Source organism: Spermophilus citellus, assembly GCF_964194105.1.
Source record: "Spermophilus citellus genome assembly, chromosome: 1".
NCBI classification, from domain to species: domain Eukaryota; kingdom Metazoa; phylum Chordata; class Mammalia; order Rodentia; family Sciuridae; genus Spermophilus; species Spermophilus citellus.
In genome coordinates, this window is record NC_138182.1 from 131461084 (window position 1) to 131487324 (window position 26241).

The 26241-nt window shown below is 35.7% G+C and overlaps 1 protein-coding gene across 5 annotated transcripts in view; it reads right to left on the bottom strand.

The window, feature by feature from the left end:
• Positions 1-220: 220 nt before the first annotated feature.
• The window catches only part of GABRG2 (gamma-aminobutyric acid type A receptor subunit gamma2), a gene marked incomplete at both ends in the record, with an annotated part of 87436 nt that continues 61415 nt past the window's right edge, over positions 221-26241 (bottom strand). For 2 of the 5 annotated variants that reach the window (XM_081308529.1, XM_081308525.1), the window contains 4 exons: positions 221-496; positions 1879-1902; positions 4177-4382; positions 9223-9375. In XM_081308529.1, coding sequence (XP_081164655.1) covers positions 221-496; positions 1879-1902; positions 4177-4382; positions 9223-9375 — 659 coding nt within the window. The remainder of the gene's footprint in view (positions 497-1878; positions 1903-4176; positions 4383-9222; positions 9376-26241) is intronic. The other 3 variants (XM_081308526.1, XM_081308528.1, XM_081308527.1) reach the window with 3 other exon arrangements.

A 26241-nucleotide genomic window follows, 5' to 3' on the forward strand; every position in this document is an offset into this window, starting at 1 on the left:
CAGGTATGAAACACAGCAAACATTAAAGTTCAAATTATACTAACCAAAGGAGAGTTGGGCACAAACGATATGACATCCTACGATTTACCAGGTTAGGACATAGAAACAAATTCAGGTCATTATCAACCACACAGGGGATTTTTGAGGTGGACTTAGAAGGGACATCTTATTTCCATGAGATTCAGTGAATAAGATCCAGATCAATAAAACCCATACCTCCTCACAGGTAAAGATAAGAGACCCAATACACCAGATTGAACAAGCAGAAAGCCGTAGGGAAGAAAATGCGAGCATAGGAGTCCATCTTGGCGATGCGGATATGTATTCTCCCGTGTCTCCAGGCCCCTGTGCGGCAATCTTCAAAGCAGCAGAAGAAGCTGGCACAGTCCTTGCCATCCAGACACTCATACCCATACTCTTCATCCCTCTCTTGAAGGTGAGTGGCATTGTTCATTTGAATGGTGGCTGACCTTGGGCGGATATCAATGGTAGGGGCCTGAGACAAGGGTAGGGAAGGAGAGGAATCCAAGTTAGTTACACTTGAGAAATCCTGGATGATTATTCCATAATGTCACCAATGTGATGATGAATCTGAAAATGGGTACTCAGGAAATTGCTATGACATCATGATCTACAATGGTAAAATTGAACTTAGAGAACACATTTGCATATTTCAAATTTTGAGCTTAAGCAGTGCAGCTGAAAATAATATCACCAAGCTAATAGCTAGAGCAAGAATATTGAACACCAAAAGAACTCAAATTTGAAGATCTAAATCAAACTACATGGAATCTTATTCTATTAATTATTAGATATGAGGTTGGTTACATGAAGGCTAATGGTATTGCATGTGAGTGAAACAGAGAAATAAAAATGCATCTATTTTGAAATCAAATTTTAGGTCATGCTTACTTATAAGGCAAATAGGAAATCGTTACACAGAGCAAGTATATTAAATGATGTTAATAGAAAATGCTAATATATTTGTAAAAATAGAAGTTTCCTGATTTTATGCCACAGAGGGATAGTTTATGGTTTTAGAGAATTTTGTGTGACATTCACCAGTTAGAAGCTTAAAAATTATCAGCAATGTTGACCTACATCTGAATGAAAATTAAAAAAAAAAAAAAAAGACGTAACTGCCTGTTGAACGTTTAAGCATATGAGGAGGAACTAGTGCCAAATGACTACATGCTAATCTAACCTTTGTTGCAAGACCAATAATAAATTTGCTAAAGGACAAAAGGACTTATTTAATGCTAATTTGACTGACTTAGCTTTAGGATAATATAAACACAAATTCTAATGTGTCTAAATCAGATATTAGAGTTGAATAGAAATCTCATTGCAGTATTTCTCAGAGCCAACAGCCCTGATAATACCCTAGAAAGAAAGTATGGATATTTAAACTCAGCCTTTTAAAGGCAGTATTCTTAAAAAAAATCAAAAGTAGAGTTAAGGAAAACACAGATTATATATAAAAAACACAAAATTTTAGTTTCCATTCTTAAAACTAAGGTTTATAGAGTTAAATTTACTTTTAAAAGAGTCTGTATGTGGTAAAATTATCTAGTAGAATTGGATCCCATGTTCATTCAAGGAAAGAGGATCAGACTTGGTTTTGATGTGTAAAAAGACCTTCTTTACCTATGACATCTCTCATAGGCCTGATAGCTTTTGAGCTTGATATAAGATCAAAACCTATGAGAATTAGTGAATAGTTGTAGAATCAACTCTAGAAATCTACAGATATTTCTGTTATTTCTAGTAAAATGCTTAGATTTCTCCTTATAAAAACATAAATAAAACACCATGGAAGCGTTAATAGTTAAATTTAGCAGTGGCATGCAGTGAATTTCCATTCCAAAAGCATTATACCTTGAAGGAAAACATCCGAAGAAGCTTTGGGTTTGTAGACAGAAAAGAGAATAGCATTTTTTTTTAATTAAAAGAAGGAAAGGGGAAAATAAAAAAGAGAGACAAAATAAGATAAATTAAAAATACATTTTGAAAACATAGTAAGTAAAAATGAACTGAAATTATAAACACAGAAGGAATCTTCTGAGCTTGGGATAAAGTATATGCCTAAAGTTGGAACACAGAATTTTGTGATATTAGTGAAATTTTCAATAAATTAATCCAGTTATCTGACTGCAAATTCCAGTATTGTTCAGCTGTGAGGAAACTTCCTGTTATCTGGTTTCCCCATATGGTAATATTATGGATTTATCTTCTCACTGTCACCAAGGAGACCTGATGTTAGTGTTGGTGAGTCCTGATACGATGAGCCAAGGGTATATTAAACAGCAGGGTGAAATTTCGGCTGCTCACTCACCATGTAGGCTTTTACTAGCTTTGGTAAATTAACAAATTGGCTTAAAAGGAAAAAAAATGAATAAAATTACCTGTTTGTTTTCACTTTCTCGGGTTTTTAAATCCCCTGTCCTTTCTACTGTCTTTTTTTTCTTCTGTTATTTCCAAGACCCTGGTTAAAGGAATCCATCTGTGTCTAACTCAGCAACAAAATCCACTCTGAAGTGACACAGCTGATAGAGAAGGCCAAAGGACTTCTAAAGGGCTCTTCAGAATTCATGTGAGAGCCAGCCCTCCCATCCTTGTGACTCTGGCAAGTAATAATTCTGAGCGTCAATGGGGGACATCCTCTTGGGGGACATCCTCTTGTGGGACAATGAAATGGAAAGTGAAGGAGAGAGAACAAACAAAAACAAAAACAAAAAAAATAACACAACAAGGAAATTAAAACCAGGAGAGGAAATAAAAAGTAAAAGTAGAGAGAAGCAAAACAGCTAGGGAAGGAAAGATTGCATAAAGCATAATAACATTTTGAAAATTAAAATAAGCATTTTCTTTTTGCTAATCATCTAGAATAATGTTGCTTCTTTCTTTACCTGCTACGCAGTCTCATGGTCAAGTAAACATGAGCCAGTTGCATAAATCCACCTGAGTTTTGGAGATGCATCAAGCTATGACCTATTTCAGTCAGATTCCCTCATAATTTAGCTCCCAAAGTCCATAAGTCAGATAGTTAGCCACTGTCATGGCCCTGGAGGCCCTGAGAACAGAGGACCAGCAGATGCTGTAAGTCAAGGAGGGCAGGGCCATTACCTTTGCTTTCTCTTGGAAGGGAATGGACTTTAACTTTAATGAAAGCTTCTAAGAGTCAGATACTGCACTCAAGTGGGTTACCTACCCCTAACAAAGCATAACATCCACAATAAAAGAGAATTGTGTAGGCATTTATAATTTTGCCTCATCCTCTGTTTAATGTTTAGTGCAAGTGGAAATCATCCTACCTGTTTCAAAATCACATTGACACTGAAAGAAATTCAGGCTGGTAACTGTATAGACCATTAAGAGCATATATCATGACCAGCTACTAACAATAAGGATTTTCATGCACTTTTTGGTAATGTTTTTGTATTTCATTTGTTTACTTCCATTACCATATTTATTTTTCAGAGCAGCACCAGAAGATTTATTTTGAATAATATTAAATTTATCTTCTATATGAGAAAAGAAGAGAAAAATAAAAATATGCAGGCTTAGTAACTAGTCCACACAATAGTGAGATATTTGTTTTAAAAACAAAGAGATGCATGTTAAGTATGCAATCAGTAGAAGTCCTCAGTGGGCAATGTACATGTGCATGCTCAGGTATACAGACATACACACACACACACACACACACACACACGCACGCATGCGCGTACGCACACACACACATTATTTGCAAAAGCTTTGTTAATCTTGAAATTTCAAAGACTTCTTAGTGGAATACCTTGGATGAAAGTTTTAACTTAAAACATCAGTAATTTAAAAATATTAAAGTTGGGCAAAAACAATAAAACCTAGAGAGTAATACTAATTAGAAAATGGATACATTACTCAGAAATGGATTTAATCCTCACAAAATGAAGAGATCAAGTAATTATATTTGCATAAGGAGTCTAAGAGAATCAGGGCTCTCTCAAGTAACTAGTGGCCATAAATGGATCTATTTATGATCTGGTCAAAATTCACACATTCTGTTTTCATCTTGAAGCCCAAAGTGCTGAGCCTTAGCATGCAGATAAGATAACAGAACCAAACTAAGACAAAACCAGGTAAACTTCCTGTATAAACATTTCTATGGTACCAATAGGACATGATACATACAGGATTTTTCTTCTTTTTGTCTTTGTCCTTGCTTGGTTTCCTATTGCTGACAAAATAATGCAGGGTGCCATACTCCACCAATGCAGAGAAGACAAAGATGAAGCAAACAGACACAAAGAGATCCATTGCTGTGACATAGGAGACCTTGGGGAGAGATTTGCGCGCAATGGTGCTGAGGGTGGTCATTGTCAGGACAGTCGTGATACCTAAAAAGAGGCACAGTAGAATTGATGGTGTTATAGTATCAGTACATTGAGTAACTGTGTCACCAAGGAGACTAAACTTGGTTTGTGTCTTCTGATAGACAACTTCAGTGGTGAGAAAGGAGATATAACTGAACTTAATCCACTCTCGCCATGAATATTATTATATTTTCACTATGCAACAATTATTGTGACAAACACTGAATATATACTCGAACATTTTCCAAGAAAACCAGCCCATTCCACTAGTTGTTTTGTGACAGGGAACAAAATTAAGACAACCTGCTGCAACAACCACGAAAAGGTGACAGTTTCCTCTATAAAATCTGTGTCGTGTGGGGAAAAGGTAACACAGATTCAGCATTCAAGTTGATTCTAGCTCTTTCTGTAGAAACTTAGTTCACCATCTTAACCATCCGGGTATTGATTTTTCCATCATTTGAACTAGCTCCTTGAAAGTCCACATTAGATTTTATCATTCTAGGATTCTAATTCTGCATATCTTGTAGTGACTGGAAGTGTCTTTAGGTTTTTCTAAAATAGTAGCTCTGTGTCTTTATTTTCTCCAGTTTTATGATTTTTCTCATGGGGGGAGAAAACCCACAAAGATTCCATCACTTAGTGATGGCAGATAACAGTTATTTCTGCCCAGGAGACTTCAGAGGAAAGATCAAACTTTGGAAGAGGGGAAGAGTGATCAAGCAAACTGTGACTATAAATGTCATAGCCCTGGTATTACACTGCTCCTGAGTATTTAATTATCCACATTTTTTTCCATTTTCTATATTCTGTGACAATGGATATCTCTCTTGATGGCCATTGTAACCCCATAGTAGAGCATAGTGCTGGGATTCAATAAATACTTATTGAATGAAAAATGTGACATAATGTATCAATAGATAATATATATGTGAAAGACTCAAGAGGCTCAGCCTACATTTGAGAATAGTAATTCATATTCACAAAATGTAGGAGATAGTCAAATTTCTTTGGCAAGGCGCTATGTCAAGTGCTTTATATATTATTCAAGAAAATTTTCCTAATTTCCTATGATGTGTCCTATAACTATTACCTTTTAATTAATAATTGAAAAACACAAAGCACAGGAAGAATAAACACTTGTCCAGGCTAGTAAGTGGTAGAGATGAGATACAAACCTGGGCAGCCTGACTTCAAATGCTATGTTTTGAACCACCACTGTTTCATTTCCATGAACAAATGGAAATATATGAATGACATGCAGCATGAAGCATCAAAGTGTTGGGAGTGTGTGTTAGTGAATAATTCTTGATTGAGGAATTATTATAGGCCTGGGAGTCTTTCATGCTGTTGTGGAGAAATCTTAGGAAAGTTAGAGTTTCTCATCCACCAGCAGACGATGGAAGGTGGGGAAGCAGTGGGAAATTTCATGAAGCTTTTGTTAAAATTAAATAATGTGCATAAAGCGTGATACAGTTTGGATCTGTAAAATGTCCTTCAAAGCGCCTGGGCTTGATTTTTCAGCTTGTCCCAACTGGAAGATGGTGGAACCTTTAGTAGGTAGGATCCCGAAGAATGAAGTTAGGTCATTGGGGATGTGCCCTTGAAGAGCATATTGGATCACTGCCCCTCCGTGTCTTCGTCATTGGTTCCTGGCTGCTGTGAGGTAAGCAGGCCTCCTCTGCCGTGGACTCCTGCCAGAGTGTACTGCACTGCCACAACCAGAGCAAACCTTTCCTCCTCCGAAGTTGATTTTTCTTGGGTATTTGTTACAGTGTTAGAAAGCTTATCAACACAGAGTGGCAATATTTCATAAAGTCTCAGTAAATGTTCGGTAAATTAAAAAAAAATAGTTTTTTAAAATTAAAATTAAATTTTTAAATTTAATTTAATTTAAAAAATTAAACTAAATTAAATTTAGTTTAATTTTTTTAAACTAAAAAAAATTAGTTAGATTACCTATGCATTCATTAAAGTTGAAATGCTTGATTATACCCAATTACAGCTCATCTTTTTAGGTAGAAAACTTAAAAATTAAATTGGAGCCTTGGCTTTCATTTCATGATCAGGCCTCAAGCTACACTTGACTTATGAGTAAGTAAAAACCTCCGAATTTGTGGTAGATACCAAAGATGAGTTCATTTTAGAAAACCTGGTGTGTGACAGTTTAAGCAAAACAATTCCAACATGCAGATTAAACACTGATCTTGCAACATTTGGAAGATACTATTTAGGTTACATGGAAGTCAATCAATCACAACCATTTAAGGTATAGTTTGAAGAATCACCATAAGATAGTTTTAGAGAGCCACCTGAAGCCACAGGAAAGAAAGTAGCTATGGCATCAAGAATGAGAAGTGATGACAGAGTGGGTTTCCCCTATTCACTCACTAACAATAAAAAAGCATTTAAAATCCAGTTTTGTTAAACAAAGACATAATTCTCTTACTGGAGGTAGATGAAAAATACCCATAGATTTTACCAAGTCTTCCAGTTTTGACATGAAGTATCCTTCTCAGGAAAGTTAGCCCAGCTCAGATTACTTTGGTAAAAAATACCAATTGGCATTTTCCTCTTTTTGTGCATCATCATTGGAACATAATCGAACCTCATCAGCTACCAGCTGTGTAGCTACAGTCAAGTGTTACAAGCTCCAGGATGACCATTCCCTGTGTTCTGATGGTCTAGGCACAGAGAATAGCATGTGTCTCTGAGCAATGTGAGCATATTTATCTCACTCAATAAAGAACCTGGCTCTGACTGTTCTCTGGCAATAAGGTTAAAGTTAGCAGGTGTTCATGCTCATCTCATTTAACTCTCGATGATGAACACAGGAAAAGATAATGGAACTCAATGAAATCTAGAGCAATGTTCTAAAAGGTGGACTGCACATTAAAATCAACTGAATTTTTTTTTTTTTAAATCCTAAGCCCCAGGCCATGCCCTTGACAGTTTAAATAAGCATCTTTGGGGACTGTATTAAAGAATCTTACTTTTTAAAAGTGCTCCTAGTTATATAAATATGTAATTGAGTTTAAAAAGCAGTGATCTAGATGAGTGAGACAGCAAAGCTAAAAGAGCGATATTGGCTCGGGCTGGCTTCTCAACTTTACCATGACCAGCCTTCAGCAAAGCCGCCCACCCAGAGCAAATCTATGTTCCGTTAGCCAAGGTGCGAATTTATTACCTGTTGGCTATGTGACTTTATATAAGCTGTTTAACCTTGCAGCATCTTTACTTCCTTAGCTTAGCTCTAAAAACTTTTATGATAACTTGTGTTGTTATCATTGCAACTTCTTGCAGTTGTTTCAAAGAGTAACGAAGGAATAAAGACCATATTGAATATGCCTGACATATTCATAAATGATCAAGAAATAGGAGTATGTATCCGTATCTTGCTGAAAAATCTGTTCTCCATTTTTTAGCTCACACATCTCCATTTCTTCTGCTAATAAGCCAATGAACACATTTCATGAGTGGTTGAAATGATTTATCTAAGGGGCCATAAAAGGGATTTTGACCAACAAGAGTCCAGGTTTCAAGAGGACAGGTTGACTGAAATATTTAACTTAAAATATACTGAGGAAGAGGGTAAGTTGGAATCTATCAATGTATTTGTCCCATCAATTCAATGAAATATACATTAATTGAATGATCATTGAGGTACCAGCTATGTGCCAGACAGTACACTGGAGACACATGACATTTACATTCTTATTTGCAATGACATGTAAACATGACGTGTAACACCTTCTACTCAGTGACAAGCATTAGTCCTAACGTATTAGGCTCAGTGTTTTCTGAGTGTGTGTCAGCATGAAGCATGAGAGGAGATATTTGAATTGTTGAATAGGACTTGAAACAAAAAGTACTGCATATAACAGGAAAAATCAAAATAACTTCATTTTGAAACAGATGGGAAACTAAATTAGGTTTGGAAGAGGACAGATATGCAAATGTTGTCTTTCTTCCCAGTAATCACTTCTGCCCTCAGTTTAATAACCTAGTGCAGATCATTTTGTCAGAAAATGACTACATAGTAGCTATCATTTCTGAGTCTTCACCCTGTTCCATGTGCTTTGTGCATAGAATACCTTACATAACCCAAAGAAAACCTGCAAATTAGGAATTGGAAACGATGCATGTTTTACATGTGAGGAAACTGATGTAGAAAGATGGAAGGGCATTCTAAGGTTATGTAGTGTGTGTGACTGAAAGTCCAGATTTGACTTCAAATCCCCAGTTCTTACTTATCACTTGATATCACTTCTTTAGCCAGGGAGTTGGCAAAAGCTGTGGTTCTCGGTTTCATGTAGAGGATGAATGATGAGAGGGTACTGTGGTTTTATAATGACATTTCCCTTGCTATATACTTAGTTAAGTCTTTATAGTTTCATTCATAAACCTAGACTCCAATGCTCCTGTGTTTCTGTTTTGATTTAGTCTATTTAACACTTCTTCTCCAGGTGAAGAAAAAGACATGGGGAATCTAAGATAAATATCATCATATATAATATTTGGAGAAAACTTCAAATAATCTTAAAATTGGTCTTTTGTCCAAAATCTCACAGATAAATGTGTTTTTAAAAAATAATCTGTTCGATGGATCTTCTTTAAAGAGCCAATTACTTCCAATGTCATTGCCATCACTGTAAAATGAACACTATTTTTAAACCATTATTTAAAAATAATTGTAAATAAACATTTTTTTAAAAAAATGTACTAACTTTCCAAAAGATGAAACAAATAAGTGAACTTCTATATAATTGCTGGCTGAATTTTGAGCAAATATAAAGAGTAAATAAAGATTTCTTGCATTGTGTATTTATCTTGGGACATCATAACGTAAAGAAATGTGACTCACCTAAAGATGTTCTGGCTGGAACAGCATCCTTGTTGATCCAGAAGGACACCCAGGACAGGACCACGATAAGTGTGCAGGGTATGTAGGTCTGTATGGTGAAATACCCCATTCTTCTGCTCAGGTCAAAGTAGACAGTCATGACCACGTAGTCTCCTGGAGAGAAAAGGAGAGATAGCAGTACCTATATCAAAAGCTGGAAACATTTAAATATGACCAGGCTATCTAACACTCCTGAATACCATTTAAATGGAGAGGGTTTTAAAAAAATATTTTATTTATTGTAATTGGTTATACATGACAGCAGAAGGCAATTCAATTCATATTACACAAATAGTGCACAATTTTTTTCATGTCTCTGGTTGCACACAAAGGAGAGTCACACCATTCATGTTTTCATACATGCACTGAGGGTAATGATGTCTGTCTTATTCTCTGCCTTTCCTATCTCTATACCCTCTCCTTTCCCCTCCCTTCTCTTTGCCCTATCTAAAGTTCATCTATTCCTCCCACGCTGCCCCCCCCATTCCCATTATGAATCAGCATCCTTATATCAGAGAAAAAATACAGGCATTTCTTTTATTGGGATTGGCTTATTTCACTTAGCATTATTTGAGGGCTATGTTGAAAACTCTCTTCTAAACACTGGGTTAAAAAAAATACAGTGGAAATTTGGGAAATTAATCCTGATTATTTTAGAAGCCATGTTAGCTACTAGGTGGAAGAAAATATTTTAAGGGCATTGATCATATTTTCTTCTTTCAGATGACTCTTGGTTTTTAATCTTGTTATCACATTTGAAACACCATGTATAAAATTTTTGTTTACCTACTATTCTTGTTTTTTTAATTTTTTGCCTGTCTTGCCTGCAATATGGTATGTTCTAAGTTTTGTAACCTTTTCCTGCCTTTCTTAGACTTTTATCTGCAAAAACCAGAGAGGAATATCTAGGTGCTTGACAATAACAAATGAATCTTTTACTCAGAATTTATAGCCAAATTCTTATGGTGAGACATTTTCCTCATATTTTTACTGACTGAATCATATGTTTTTTTAATAGAAATTATTTTAATTTGCAATTGTTCATTCACTTGGAAGGTGAATGTTGCAATACCTGTCTTTCCTATTACATGGTACCTGAAAAAGTTCATTGAAAGTACTCATTTTAGGGGCTGGGATTGTGGCTCAGCAGTAGAGTGCTCACCCGGCATGCATGAGGCACTGGGTTCAATCCTCAGCACCACATAAATGTAAAATAAAGATATTGTGTCCACCTAAAAAACTTTAAAAATAAATATTTTTTAAAAAGTACCCATTTTAGTCTACCATTGTACAATCTGTACTGGGCATCTTGCTTGACTCTAAACAGGTGCTCAGTAAAATTTGTTGGATAAATAAACAAATGAATGGATTCATTGATAAGTTTAAAATATAAAGAAGAAAATACAAAAAACATATCATGAAACTTTTGGGTTAAAATGGAATTTATGTAAATAACCCAGGAAATACACTGCTTAGAATTACTAAGGAACTGAAGAGTAACTACATAGCTATGCATGAGAATAACTTACTGTAAAACAATTTCAAGTCTCGTAACTTTATTAAATCATGATGTGTATATTGTTGTTTAAAATCCATGTCCATCATTTTGTATCATTCCATGTAAAATTCTAAAGCATTTTGATTTTCAAAATTACAGAACATAACATGGAGTTACATCTCAGTTACAGTATATTTATATTTTCTATATATTGTATGAGAACATTAGTTTTAAAGACTGTATTTGTGCTTATGACATGAGAGAAATACATGGGAACACTTTTCAAATTTTGCTTTCCTATTTTCTTTAATAAATTATATATTACATATATGTATGTATTTTTAAATATTTATTTTTTAGTTGTAATTGGACACAATAACTTTGTTTTATTTATTTATTTCTATGTGGTACTGAGGATCGAACCCAGGGCCTGGCACATGCTAGGGGAGCGCTCTATGCCTGAGCCACAACCCCAACCCAATAAATTATATTTTATCCTAAAATACCTAGATAATTAAATCCAAATCATGTGCCTGAGCATAATAACTAGGCATTGTGCCTATGTTGACTTAATATGAAATCAGACACCCTAAGAAGCTTCATGCAGAGGAGTTAACTTTGCAAGGTATCACTATGCAGTCTAGTTCTTTGCCATTTTCAAGCTTTACTTGCTATTCTTGCAAAGGGCTGGGATATAAAGCCCTTTAAGCCCTCTTTGAGGGATCAAAGCCTCTCCCTGGGCACTGCCTTTCAGTAGATTCATATCTCACTATGTGTTTAGGCTAAGCCTGGTTGATGCAGTAATCACTACCTGGTGCAGAGTGGGACACAAGGCTTCCTGAGGGACATCTGTACCCTCTCAAAGATCAATGAGTAATAACTATTCAGTTCAGCAATAACTATTTAGTTTATGCCTCAAAACTTGAAGGTAGAAATACTTGATTAATGGTAAGTAGATTTTAGCTGACTCCTTGAGATTATGCTTCTGTGTGTTAATATTTCTGATATATAGGTCAAGTTATAGCATTTCTTAAATCAGTGTAGTCTTTGCTTTGTCCTAACTTCAGATAGAATAGACATGGGATATGATTGAGGAGTAAAAACATTTTATTTGAGATGGCCTCTATTAAGTCATCTTTCACTTTTCATTTCTTTTATCAGAATACCAAAGGAAAATTCAAGGCCTCTTATTCTGTATGAAAAACACAAAGAAAGAAAGAGAAGGGGTTTTCTTTGTTGTTGTTGTTGTTGCTTGTTTGTAAATTTATTTATTTATTTTTAAAATGTCATATATGGGTACTTTTTTTTTGCTATTTTCCAATTCCTTGAGTTTCTCCACATTTTAAATATTTAAATTAAAATTTCTAAATTTTAATATTTTAAGTAAAGCCTCCCAATGTTAGTAATTTCTTTTCTCCTTATCATGTAAGGGAATGAGAGTCTGCACTTCCACATTAATGATCTGACTCTTTAAAGGTGAACTTTAATCTTGTCCAATATTTGCAAGATAATTATCTCAATTCAATTCTCCAGTTCCCTTTAAGTCAGGGTCTAAACTTCCATAGTGCACTTATCTGTGAATTTCTATTATGAGGGAAGAGCTTCTGAGCACCTTTCATATTTGCAGCAAATCTAAAGCTTTTCTACCAGTGGATTATGGATTCAAACTTGGGAACAAGCTGTTTAAAAGCAAAGCAGTTTCACAGTGACAGCCCGATGCCTGTCTTATCTTCAAGGCCCTGGTATTTTTTGTATTCTTAAAAACTCTTGGGCTGAGGAGCATATAGAGTCAAATCCCCTTAAAGTGCTGCATCAGTGATTTCCCCAAACCCAAAAGGTTTAAATGCCCACCAAATCAAAGGTGGTTATTTTAGACACTTCAAATTTATTCTTCCCATTGATTTGTCCTAACATTTGGCTTTTAAATTTACAGCCTTTCATAAATTAGTTCCATCTCTACTTTGGTCAAGACTTAGACTGAGCATGTAGTAGACTTTGGTCTATTATGCATGTAGACTTTGGTCCAGATTTAGCATGTACATACTTAGGTAGACCATGTTTGAGCTCAGGAGGCATAGCTCAGAATAACAGACATAAATGTCCAACCATCTCTTTCCTTAATTTATTCAATCTTATGTCTATTTTTATGAAGCAACTATCAATGTCAGTAACACATGAGACTTTAATTCCTTTTTTAGCTATAGTGTTAAAAAAAATCATAGGTACCTGAGTTAGGAACGGTGACACATAACTGTCTTTGTAGGGACTTCAGTCACTAATGGAGGAAGATTGTGAGTTTGAAGCCAGTCTCAGCAACGTAGTAAGGCCCTAAGCAAACTGTCTTAAAATAAAGACTATAGACAACTGGGGATATGGCTCAGTAGTTAAGCACACCTGGATTCATCCCCTCTTCAGTACCAAAGATGAGAAAATACAATAAAACTAAATATTGAGAAAGCAATAAAATTCTGAACTTAATAGTGTGTTTAGCTTCTTTCATAGATGAAACCTCAAAAACTTAATGATTTTTACAGGAGATAATTATTTGTCTCCATTGGAACCCTGAAATAATAATAATTATTTTCTAATTACCAATAATGAGAACCTACTATATGCAGACACTGGGCTAAATGATTTGCATACATCTTCTTAAAATGTCCTAAATACTTTGTCATGAAAATGAAAAAAGATTGAGCCTAAGATTTACCTTTGTTTTGTTCTTCTTCCATCATTCTTAGTCTATTTTAAAATAATTAGAGCAGATCATATTCCACTCTGTTAACTTTACAAGGTGTTATAATGTATAGTCCTTTTTCTAGTTTCTTCTTTAAATCAACAATATTTTTAAGCACTGCTATTTGTATGGCACTCTATTAGGTATATGGAGATTAAGACCTATGGGATCTAACAACTGATTCTAAACTAAATAGGTTAAATAGAAACAATATTGTTCTTTCTCTGGAACCCAGATAGAGATGTGAGACAATGCATCAGATCTATTCCATCATTCCTTATTAGACATGTGCATCTGAATCATAATTCTGGGCAGTTGATTTTGACTACAGGCAAACAATAAATTTGGTTGGATTTTCATTTGAAGAAATCATTTTCTCAAATTAGATTTATACCTCCACCTGACACACAAAATCAATTTAAGATGGACCAGAAATCCAAATTTATGAGCAAATATAAGTACTACATAAACACAGAATATCTTTACAATCTTTATGTATGAAAGGTTTTATCAAGCATAACATAAAATATAAAATTATGAAAAGGTTTAAGGTATAAAACTCAGAAATTATGTTTCCTAAATAATTCTATACCTGGTTTTAAAAGGCAAAATACCACACTTCAATGAAATATTAATAAAAACATCAAAGGCTCATAATCACTGATACATAAAGAGTTCCCATTATTCACCAAGAAAAGAAACTTAAATTTTTAACTAAGCCAAAATAAAAAGTGAAGAATTCATGGATACTAAATGTATGGTGATATTTTTAACTTCAGTATTGATCAGTGAAATTCGGTGTAAAATAATATTTCATTTAAACTGTCAGAGTGAGGGAGGAAAAACTGTCATGTAAAGTTCAGCCCCAACATGATGTGAACAAAGGGCAGAGCTACATATGTTTGGAGGTGGGGGGAGAACACAGAGATGGTACATACAAAGATGCAACTTTTTGAAAGATAATCTGAAATTATTAATTAAAAAAAAAACACAGTTTACTCTTACATTTCTTCAGGATCTTAAGTACCTAGGGGGAGGGGGAAAAACTTTCATATATAATGCTTTTCATTGGGTCCCAAGATTTTGTCAAGATCAACTGTGTGCTTAGAAGTTTGAGGAGAATTCTCAGTCCTTGGGCACAATTCCCAGGCTTCAAGTTGAAGAGATCTAGAACATGATTAGGGAGGAAAGACTTCTACATTAATCAGCTGCTAGCTTCTATGCATGTTGCCTCCAAGGAGTTTCGGCATCTGTCACCTATACCCACCTTCCCAGGGGTGATTTAGCCTCTCACTAAGTATTCTGCAATTCTCAGTGTTTTCGCAGAAACCAGCCTCTGAGAGGTCAAGGGAGGGCAAACAGAGCCGTGTTGTAGCCTTGCCTGTCACAGGATTCCTCAGGCTAAGAAAGCCATGTCAGTTTACCTTTCCTACACAATGGCACCAGAGCTCCAGTAAAACAAATGGACATTAATTGATCTCACACCCCACCGCGGAAGTTTCTGACAAGCACCTTTCTGAAAGTTCTAACTAAATATTGCCAACCTTCACAAAGTTTAACCGGGTCCATTTTCTTTTCCAAAAAAAAAAAAAAAAAAAAAATCACTCTATATCCTGGCATCCAGGTAATCTATAATTTGAATCTCACCTATCTAACCTATGTCTTTCTGTTTTGTTATTCCCTTCCTGTTCTCTAAATCCTAGCCAAAGGAAATTCATCATCTTCATTTCATACTTCGGTGACTCTTCTGCCTTCGATCTTCCTGACTTCAGCTCTCTCCCAGATCCCTAGAAAATTTCACAGCCCTCTTCCCGTTCAAAGCTTCTGGCCATCCACACCAAAACCACCAGCACCACTACACACACGAATTTCACAGTGTATCTAGGCCTGAGCTGTCTAAAATGATAGCCATCTTAAATAAAAATTAATATTAAATAAAATTTAAAACTTCACCTCCTTATTTGTATAAACTAGATTTCAAGGGCTCAATACTACACATGCCTAGTGACTGGTACATAATCTGCATTGGGGCAGTGGGGTGTAGTTCAACTGGACCATCTTTACTCAACTCCTCTTCCTCTTAGAATACGGGTTTGTTCTGTGCCTTCGCTTCACATTTCTCATTATAAATCTACATCGCTCAACACATCTGGTACATTCCACCATTACCCATACTGAACCATCACAACCTTATCGCTCACCATTTATAATGTTCCCAGTTTATTTCCAGCCAACTGAAGTATCCTGCCTCCTCAAAAGAGTACTTTTCTTTTCTTTTTTTTTTTTTTTTTTTTTTGTTCTTTGTCATATATTGCCCCCAACTTCTAGAATGTTCTCTGCCACTCTGGTCAAGTCATACACATACACATGCCTCCTATCCTTTCAGTTATTGACCATTTCAGACACTGAAATTATTTAACTTGACCTGTAACACTTCATATGGTCTTTCCCCTAACTATATCTTCTGCCTCATTAAAAAAAATTAATTTGTTTTAATTAGTTACACATGATAGAAGAAAAAGTAGGCCCAAATCTTCATCATGTCAGCCTAGGATCTGACTTCCTTAACAAGGACTCCTAAAGTGTAAGAAGTAAAATCAAGAATCAATAAATGGGATGGATTCAAATTAAAAAGCTTATTCTCATGGAAGGAAACAACCAATAATATGAGGAGAGCCTACAGATTGGGGAGAAAATCTTTACCACATGCACCTCTGATAAAGCATTAATCTCTAGGATATATAAAGAACTCAAGGGGCTGGGGATATGGCTCAAGCGGTAGCGCGCTCGCCTCGCATGCGTGCGGCCCGGGTTCGATCCTCAGCACCACATACCAACAAAGATGTTGTGTCCGCCGAGAAATAAAAATAAATATTAAAAAAAAATTCTCTCTCTCTCTCTCTCTCTCTCTCTCTCTCTCTCTCTCTCTCTCCTCTCTCATTCTCTCTTTAAAAAAAAAAAAAAGAACTCAAAAAACTTAATGCCAAAAACAAACAAATAAACCAAACAAATAACCCAATCAATAACTGGGCTAAGGAACTGAACAGACACTTCACAGAAGAAGAAATACAATTGATCAACAAATGTATAAAAAAGTATTCAATACCTCTAGCAATTAGAGAAATACAAATCAAAATTACACTAAGAATCATCTCACTTCTGCCTCATTTTTACTGGTGTTTCTTTGCTACTTGGCATTCTTACAGTTCCTTACATGCCCCACCCAAATCTACTACTTATTGTCTTTGGGACAAGGATATGCCTATACCTCTGACTGTAGCTCTAATATTTTTATAGAACTCATACCTTTCATGCTTTAGATCAGTTCATTAATCCTAGCATTCAAAAAGTCATTACTGGGTCCAATGTCTTTGGTAAGATCTCATAGTAAGGCATCAGTAAAATCATAATCCAGACTATATGAATGGTGTAAATACTGGACCACACTCTGGATAATAATCCAGAGCTCCATCTGGGAAAGAGCTGAACTGCTTTTTTAAAAAAAAAATATTTTCAGGATCTAGTTACACAGAAGGAACAATGAATTCCTATAATGAATAATACTTTATTTCAGAATGTCATGATGAAAATCTTGGATAAACTATACCACGTCACTCATGCCAATGCAGAGATCAATATTAGTTTTTAAAATATTGCATTTTCATTTTATGAATTATTGCATTTGGAAGTTGTTTTTTGTTTGTTTGTTTGTTTCCTGGATATCTTGCTGAACTGAATCACTTGAGATGACAATGTAAGATCACAGTTTCTGTTAGCAATATTAACTTCTTGCCAAGTAGAAAAGAAGGGGAGGGAAGTCAACTCTATCAGGCTGCATGATACTTAGTGAAGCATTCATTGGATATTTGGCTTCTCTGGCAAATTCAGTTATTGAAAGAAAAGAACAAAGCTGCTTGGCTGTTGCGCAGGCCCTTCTCTGTCTTCATGTTAAGTCTAATGGACTTGTTTCCATTTAAAAAAATTGCTGTTTTTATTTTATCTGTTGTTCAAGTTCAAATGTTGAAGAACAAAAACAAAAAGGAAATTGGGGAAAATACAAGCTTTCATTCATGTAAAAGCGAAGCACCATGAATATGCTGCAGCTTGCTGGGGAGAGGCTCCAGGAGATTCTGCAACAACCCATTGCAGTGTTGGTTCCACATGGAGGCAAGGAGACTGGGGACTCATCTGTTTCTTGTGCATTGAGGTAGGCTGGTCTTAATCTCTTAGCTCAAATGGCTGCATTCTCTGGAGAAATGGACTACACTGAACCATTAGCAGCCAACCCATTAACATCTAAAGGTGGATGCATGAGCTCAAGGAAAGAGATAAAGTGGCTGGACAAAAATAGTGTCCACTACAAGGGCAGTCAGATCAGAATAGCTAGGTTCAACATTCCTAGTGGCATCACTAGCTGTGTGATTTTAGGCAACTTCTCTAACTCTCCCAATCACATCATCCTTATCTGTAAAATAGGGATAGTAATAGAATCCACCTCGTAGGGTTATGTGAACATACCCAGAATTCACATATCAATCAACTAGACTTGGTGTACCTGCTAGCACATATAAAGTTTGTTCATACTTATTACAAAGTAGAGTGATTGATGTCATACCATCAAGCACCATTCTGTCCCATAATAACCATAGGAGAAATGTTATTAAACATGCAGGAGAGATTCAGAGATTAAAAGGATCTTAGAATGTGTCCTTACCAAGGAATTCTATCCCCTTAAAGACTAAGTAATTAAGTTTCATCAAAGAAGAATACTTCACCCAAGACAGTTTTCTAGAGGCAGAACCAAGACTCCTCCTTCGTAAACGCCCCCCCGACACCTTCTGTAGAAAACAGGCTCTCATTTTGAACCAATGGTTAGGACCATGGAGATAAAGATGAAGAGAAAGTGAAAAGCAGTTATTGTTGAATGTAGTTACTACAGAAAGCTGGTTTGAATATCTGGGGTCCCCAACATCAAACAAATAATACTTTCATTTACTCTTGAACCTTATGTAACAACACATAGTACCCTTTATAGGCTAGGAACTCATCTGGAAGAACAGCTTGGCAGAATTAACAACTATAAATTTTTCTTCTTGGAGAATGGCTTTGGATGCAAGGAAAATCAGATTTTGCAAATCCTTCAGAGTGTGCTTGTTCTGTAGGTTCACACTATGAGGAATTTGCTAATATCAGTTTTCTTGCACTCCTCTGTTCCATAATTCTCTTTATTAATCAGTGTAGCAGCTTCTCTTCCTCAATCTCCAAAAAAGCCACCACAGATGCCTAGCCCAGTGTGAACTTTTATAGTTTGATTCAAATTCTGAATCCCCCATCAAATTCCAAAAATGCAGCAGGCAAAAAAACTGAATTAATTCACCTTGGGATCTATACGAATAAAATAACTCTGGCTGAGAAATCAGAAACTATCCATACAAATGAATATATTTTCCACTCTAATCCACCAAAAGGGAATGCAATTTCCCAGCATAATTAAGTCTAACTCCTGACTTAAACATCTGACTAGATATTAAAACATGTTTTACATAAGTGCAGTGTGGTTCCCAGTAGCAGATTTAGAGCCAGAATTTAAGTACAAGGCATAGTGATAACAAAGGATAACGATAACAAGGTACCTGGACATGTCCACATCATTTAAATTCTCCCAGTAAAATAGTGACAGCAATATTATTGCTAAAGCTGCTGTGAAAACCACATTTGCTAATGGTAAGAAAGGTGTTTTGTACTTTTTCAAGCACAGTATATACATAAGGTACTACAATCAGCTTCCTGAAGATGGTTGTTTTGCAAATTAACTTCTACAACATTGGTAGGTAAGATTCCTGTTGAGGGGTATGTGTTTTTAACCTTTGTTGAAAAGCTGCAACTACCAGGAATGAGAGGAAAGCAGCTAATCTTATTCTTGTTTGTACCAATTTCATTGTATCTATGAATACTATTAATTCACTCCCAGCTTAATAGAGCTCACAGTTTTGTGCCAGTAAAATTATACTCTTTTGTTCAATTCAGACTCTGAAGTGCAGACTAATTACATATCAACATGGTTTGGTAGTCAAAGGTAACAAAATATTCTTTAATATGTAGTTACTCTTTGTGTAGAGTATTATGTGGCACTAACAGATCTAATTTACCTCTTTCGGAAGTCCCATTGCTGTAGAAATTTTAAAATATGAATTCATGTTTCACTCTTAGCTCTTACAGCTCTCAGACAATATTTTCAGTAGCTCAGAAGAAAGATGTCAATATAGAGCATGTGAAATAGCATGGGTGTTTCTGCTAACTTTGGTAAGAAAGTAAGTCTTCAATACTGGAAATGGAGTATAAAGACTGTCAGGGAAGATCTGCAAAGTCCCAAGAAAGAGCGCAATCATTCACTTCTATATGCAGCTAGATAAGTTGAACCAGGGGAAGAACTTTGTGTTCATTTAAGTTCAAGATTATCATTAATTGGTCAGAGTTACAATCCCAGAACCACAGAGGAGGGGTCAATACATAACATTTGCATGCCGGCATAACAGATTGCACTTTACTGGGCAAATGAGTGGAATTCCTATATGTGACTTGTGGAAAGGAACAGAATTCCCAGTGGAAAACAGTCCTATAAACAGTCTCCAGCCATGGGCAGCCACACATCCATCTATTCTGAAACGTGAAAGTTTGTTCTCTGCAAAAGCCTTTTGGTACCCACCACTTCCTAGAAACAGGAATCTATTGATGGTGAGATCTGAGTTCTTATCCCAAATTAGTCAGGTTCTAATTTGTGATGTTACGGAGTTATTTTAACTAATGAATCTGGGCCTCAGTTGCATTTTTATGTAAAATAGAGCTGACAAAACTTCACCATAGAAACCTCAGAGTTACTGCAATGATTTAATATTTCTTGTCCTAATGGTAGTCAAAGGTAACAAAATATTCTTTAATATATAGTTACTCTTTGTGTAGAGTATTATGTGGCACTAATAGATCTAATTTACAGATCTAATTAAATCACTACCTAAGACTCTATTACTACATGTCTTCCCAATCCTGTACTTGGTTATTATTGGAATATTTCAATAATTAGTATGCAAAGATTTCAAATTTTTGTTAATATTGTGGAAAATATTAAATCAAACTTTATTCCAAACCCCAGGCTTGATCATAGTTTAAGAAAGATAAAAGATGCAACAGGAGTAAAAAGGCAGTAAAAATCTTGGGGACATTTGAATTATGAAATATGGGTTGTAATTTTAATTAGATACATGCTGCCTTATAGATTTGAAAATATTTGTTAATTCTTATTCTATGTAAATCTAATCTCTATAAATATTTCTCACATTATTAAAAATTATTTTTATAAAGTTTGTTCCTTTTTCAGATCATAATTTGCTTTATGCAGCATTTAATATTTCTGGTAATGTTTGAAAGCACCTATGCTCTAAGAATACACTCTCTAAGGCCCATCCTACAACTGTTCACTTGCTGTGGCGTGCACTCCTCTCCGGGTTTTCTCCTGACCTCCTCATCCTTCATGTACTTTGTGTTAAAATAGATACACTTGGCTACTGAGGTATTTCCTTACTGGATGAATCTAGTATCTTCTTCCTTTTATTCTCTATTTGGTAAGTTCTCTTGTGTTAACAAAAGAACTAACGTTAAGAAGTCACTTTCATGGTCTCAATCTATTCTGACTTTGAGTACTCAATAGGTACCAGCCTGCTAATTCTAAGCACGGCAAATCTTGCATACAAGGCTCTCCCCTGCATTGTTGACTAATGCCAAATTTCAGGCTTGGAGGAAAAATGGTAAGAATTCAAGCTATACTCAAAATCTAATACTGATACTACCACCAATAATGATGGTATTTGAATACTATCTGTCCTATTGATGACTATATCACACAAATGGTGCCAAAATCTGGAAAGAATGATTAAAATGATATTAATTATTTTAACACTAAACCCAGAAACCTTTTTTTTTTTTTTTGGAGAAATAAGCATGGTATTAGATTAAAAAAAACAACAGCAACGACTTCATGTTTTCACCCTTTTAATGAACCTGGTATAACTTTGCATTTGAAGCCAGACTTGATTAATCTAACCTAGGCCCTGACATTTTCTTAAAGAAATAGATCCATGGAAATTGTGGAACCTAATGTTATCAGAATACCACATTTCTGAAATGTCTTTGAAAGGAGCTGGAAAAAAAAAAGAATGTTCAAATTCAGGCAACTGCAGGCGATGGTTGCAAAAGGTCAAATAACAAAATGTTCCCTGAGATGTCAAATCACTCCTGGGGATACTCTGCAAAATTACAGGCTTAAAAACTTGGCCTTATTTGCTCTTTATTCCTAAGCACACAATTTTCAAGTCCTTCCACCTACCCCATGGAATTCTTTCTCTCAGGAAGTTTGGTGTTTTGTGATAGCCAAGGATATTTTTAAGATATCCTTGCTAAGATATTTTTTAAAATCATTGCTAATATATAGATATACTTTAAAAAACTGTATATTATGCCATACTGCAGAGTCACAAAGCTCAACTTCTCTCAATTAGGAGACTTGCTATTTTGCTGGGGGAAACACAGGACTCAAAATTAGAAGAACAAGGTTCTAATTCCTATTTGAGTCTGATTTTGTTGTGTGATTCTAGGTAAATATCACTTCTAGTTCTCTTTTTTCTCCTCTCTATAAAATGTAAAGGATTCAATTGGATGATGCATCTAGTGGAAATACTATATAAATGTTAAATATGATTTTAGTACCCAATAATTTTTATAATATTGTTATTTAATAGTTCAAACATATTTCATGTTTCATGGATGATGCAAATACCACTAATGGGAGTTATCTAAAAGTTACTTCTAAAAATAAAGTAATAAGACATTTGATGAAAAATGAAAAACAGCTCTTTCTTAGTTTAAATACTCATTTTTCCAAAACCTTGGGTAAGGTTTGTTCTGACATTTCCCACATGGAAAAATGGGGATGATAGTTGTCCTTTCCTCTTATGGAAAGGATATGTGATAACGATTAAATAAAATGATTCATGCAGAGTGTTTAAAAAGGGATTGAGATATAGAAAGTGTTTAACAAAAACTACCGATTCATTATTCTTCATTTTTTATTTATCTGATGGTTTCAAATAACTGAGAGGATCTTTTGATCTTGAGAACCAAGTTGGATGTAAGAGCTATTTGTCTGGGTTTATATTTACAGTAAGTATCTTTATATTCTTATACATCATGATGCAGGTCATTTTAGGAAGTTAAAACCTTAGTCCCATTCCTTCGTGTTCCATTTTGAAATCTAATGTTGCTATTGGTACACATCTGACCAGAAATCCTCTCTAGCACTGCAATATGTACTTGGGGTCAAAGACAAGAAAACCAAACTAGCCGTCCTGTTCCACTGAGAAGATTCCATTCCAGACATAGAACAAGGGCCTCACCCCAGCCATGACACAATAAGGTTGTCAGAGGGAGGCAGTGCCAGTGCTCTGTGGGATGTTCACCATGAAGTCTTTGCTGTGACTTGATTGTGAAATTAAGTGACATACTCTGAAGACGGGGAACAGCATGCATCCACATGCATTTTCAGATTATACTTGGATTTCAGACCTCTAGGTTGTTTTGGTTTTCAATTTACACGTCAAAGAATAAATTCTAGGGCAACCTGCTACATGAGTGGTGTGTCGTTTGCATTTTATAAAGGGCAGGGATTGGCACCAAGTTTACTCTGTCCGTAGAGAAAGTTTGGTGCAGAAAAAGGCTTTTGGGAAAAACTGCTCTGAAGCAAGGGTCATGTAAACCAACATATGTGGGCAACTGTCCTATGGCCGGCTTCTGCTGTTGCGGGATTCATACAGGGGATTATCAAAGCCCTTCAAGTCCACTGTTTTTTTTTTGTTTGTTTGTTTTTTGTTTTTTTAAAGAGAGAGAGAGAGAGAGAGAGAGAGAGAGAGAGAGAGAGAGAGAGAATTTTTAATATATATATATATATATATATGTATTTTTTTTAGTTCTCGGCGGACACAACATCTTTGTTTGTATGTGGTGCTGAGGATCAAACCCAGGCCGCACGCATGCCAGGCGAGCGCGCTACCGCTTGAGCCACATCCCCAGCCCAGTCCACTGTTTTTTTGAGTTGGCACTTAATATTTTTTCACAGATGGTATTCTGTGTCTAATCAGCATCGAGAACAATGGCATAATGCTCAGCTCCTAAAATGAACTGTCTCTGGCTTCATTATATTGGGAGTTTTCATTCCCTCCATTGCTGAATTAGAATTAGAATTTGACCCTGTGGGGTCAGAGCTGAAAGAAAATTTATAGAATAGGACATTTTCGTTGTATTATATGTTAGAAAGAGTAATGCTGAGAGGGAGCAGTCACTGCTCAGAGTATAAAAGTTGCACTGAAAACCTGGTCACTCAGTCCATCCCTGAATGCTTTTGTTTGTTTTAATACTTTTATTTCAATAAATAAGCTAAGGGTTGTAAAATTTAACCACAGTTCATACATTAAAGATTGATAGGTTTTTTTCCTCTTCTCCTTTTCCATAACTAAGTGCCTGAATAAATTTTGGAGTCAACCAATCCTTGATGTGGAATAACTGCTTTTATATCTTACAAAGAAAAAGAAGGGAAAGCATAATAGCCCTTTCTTTGAAAGAGCTCCATTATTTGTGAAGCACAAATGTTCTCAGCATAGTGACAACAACTTCCCAGTCAGCTGATCAAGAGAGACTTCTAAAGGAGCATTTGATGTTGGTATTGATAAATGTAAATAATAAGCAAGTTGAAGTTGCTTCCTTTCCTTCTATAGCCATTCATTCCGGAGAAAAAAATATAATTTCCTCTTTAGGCAGTTTTCATAGGTTGTACACTCTTAAATTTATACACATTAATATATAGCTTCTTCCTCCAACCAATTCCTAAACAACATATAGCATCCAATTGCAAGGGTATAATAATTGGGATACTTTATGAAAACTGACTCACTAGGTAAAGAACATCAGAGAAAAGAAAATATATGCTGTAAGTTAAATGTTTTCCAATCATTGTTATGATTGAGAAAACACTCTTGGTGATGTTTTAAGACATATTCTCTGAAAAAAAAAGAGACAACCCATTCATTTCCTTGTGTGCTGTGTATCAGCTTCTGTGGACAGCTGTAATCTCCCCAAGTGTCAAATTCACCAAGCATACACAGCTCATCTTTTGCAGGAAGGCAAAGAAAATTCCAATGATGTAAACATTCCCCACACACTATATAGCTTTCTGCTGGTTGGTTTATTGTTCTTGTTTAGAAAAGACACTGATCAATAAAACCCCCTTTATTTTTAGTTCTAAAATAATTTCTTCAAACCACTGTCACTTTAAGTTAAGTAGAAGACAGACCAAATGGAAAAGAGAAAGTATACAACTTAGACTGTTTATATGTAAAAAAAAAAAAAAAAAGGAATCAAGAATTATCTAATTCATCTATTGGTAAAACTCAAAAGAGTTAAAATTGAACCACCAGGGTTGCACAATTACTTAGTACCAGATCTAAGATATATAGAATTCCAGGAGCTTGAATCCGAATTTGCAATTTTCTCAGAGTGACATTTCATTAAAAGCATTTCATATATTTTTTGGTCCATACAACTAAACTAATAATGAAACAACGATAACCACAGACATTGTGGTTTTAATATCAACTTGTTCAAATCTTTCATCTTAGAACTGAGAAAACTGAAGCCCCTTGTTTCCCATTCTGCCTCCTAGAGAATCAAAAATATTTGTGCTTCTTTGTCATAGGATGTCAGGTGTAACATGGCAGAAGAGAACGAGTACAGGAGAGAAAGGGGTTGGGCATTAGGGAAAATTGATTTTCCACCTGCTGAGAGCTGAGCTTAGAGAAAGCAGCACTTTGCAATACTTATGTTTCCCTCCTAGATGTCAGGAGAAGTGGAGCCAGGGCAATTTCTAACATTGTTCCTTGAAGAGCTGTGGCATCTGATTATGTAAAACAAACCCAGAGAAGGGAAGGGATGCCAGCAAAGAGTCTCAGCACACTTAGTCAACTGTCCTCTAGGGAGAGCCTGACAGTGTGTCTCCGCCTCTAGGAGGAAAAGAACATGACTCGCTGAATGTAGGTTGAATGATCCAGAAGAGAATCTGAGATGAAATCAATACACCCGCTCACTGTGTCTCAGCCCAGGAAGAGAACAAAAGAGAGAGACAGTTGGAAGAGATCCTCAGCTTGGCATCAGGCCAAGCTCTGTGCTCTCCAGGCAAGGAAAGACATTCAGGAAGATGGACTGGCAGTTGTAAGAAAAGTGGGTTTTCTCTTTTCCTGGTTAATTTAGAAGACTTAAATAATAAGTATGATAAAGGATGAATTTTATGCCTCATTCTCCCCACTCCTCTGGTCTTGTGCTTCTGGTGCCCTCTGTCCCTTGAAGGAGAAGTTTCCTTTCCATCTCCTACCCAGTTTCACACAGGGCATCTGCCAGACCAGTTTGCCCTGAGCAACACACTGCTCTCATCATGGCCACACCACCAGTCTGGATTTGCACCCTCACTCTGGTTCTTGTCAAGTGTTCTAAGTCACTTAATGGCTTGGAATGCCAGATTCTTTATATCTACACTCAACTGCCTTCTGTGTCACATGTCCTCCCTTCTGGATGACTGGGAAGGAAAGATTCATGGCAGAAAGTGTCTAATGATTGATTTTCCTAACTAGTTGTGGTTTAGAGAGGATTTCTA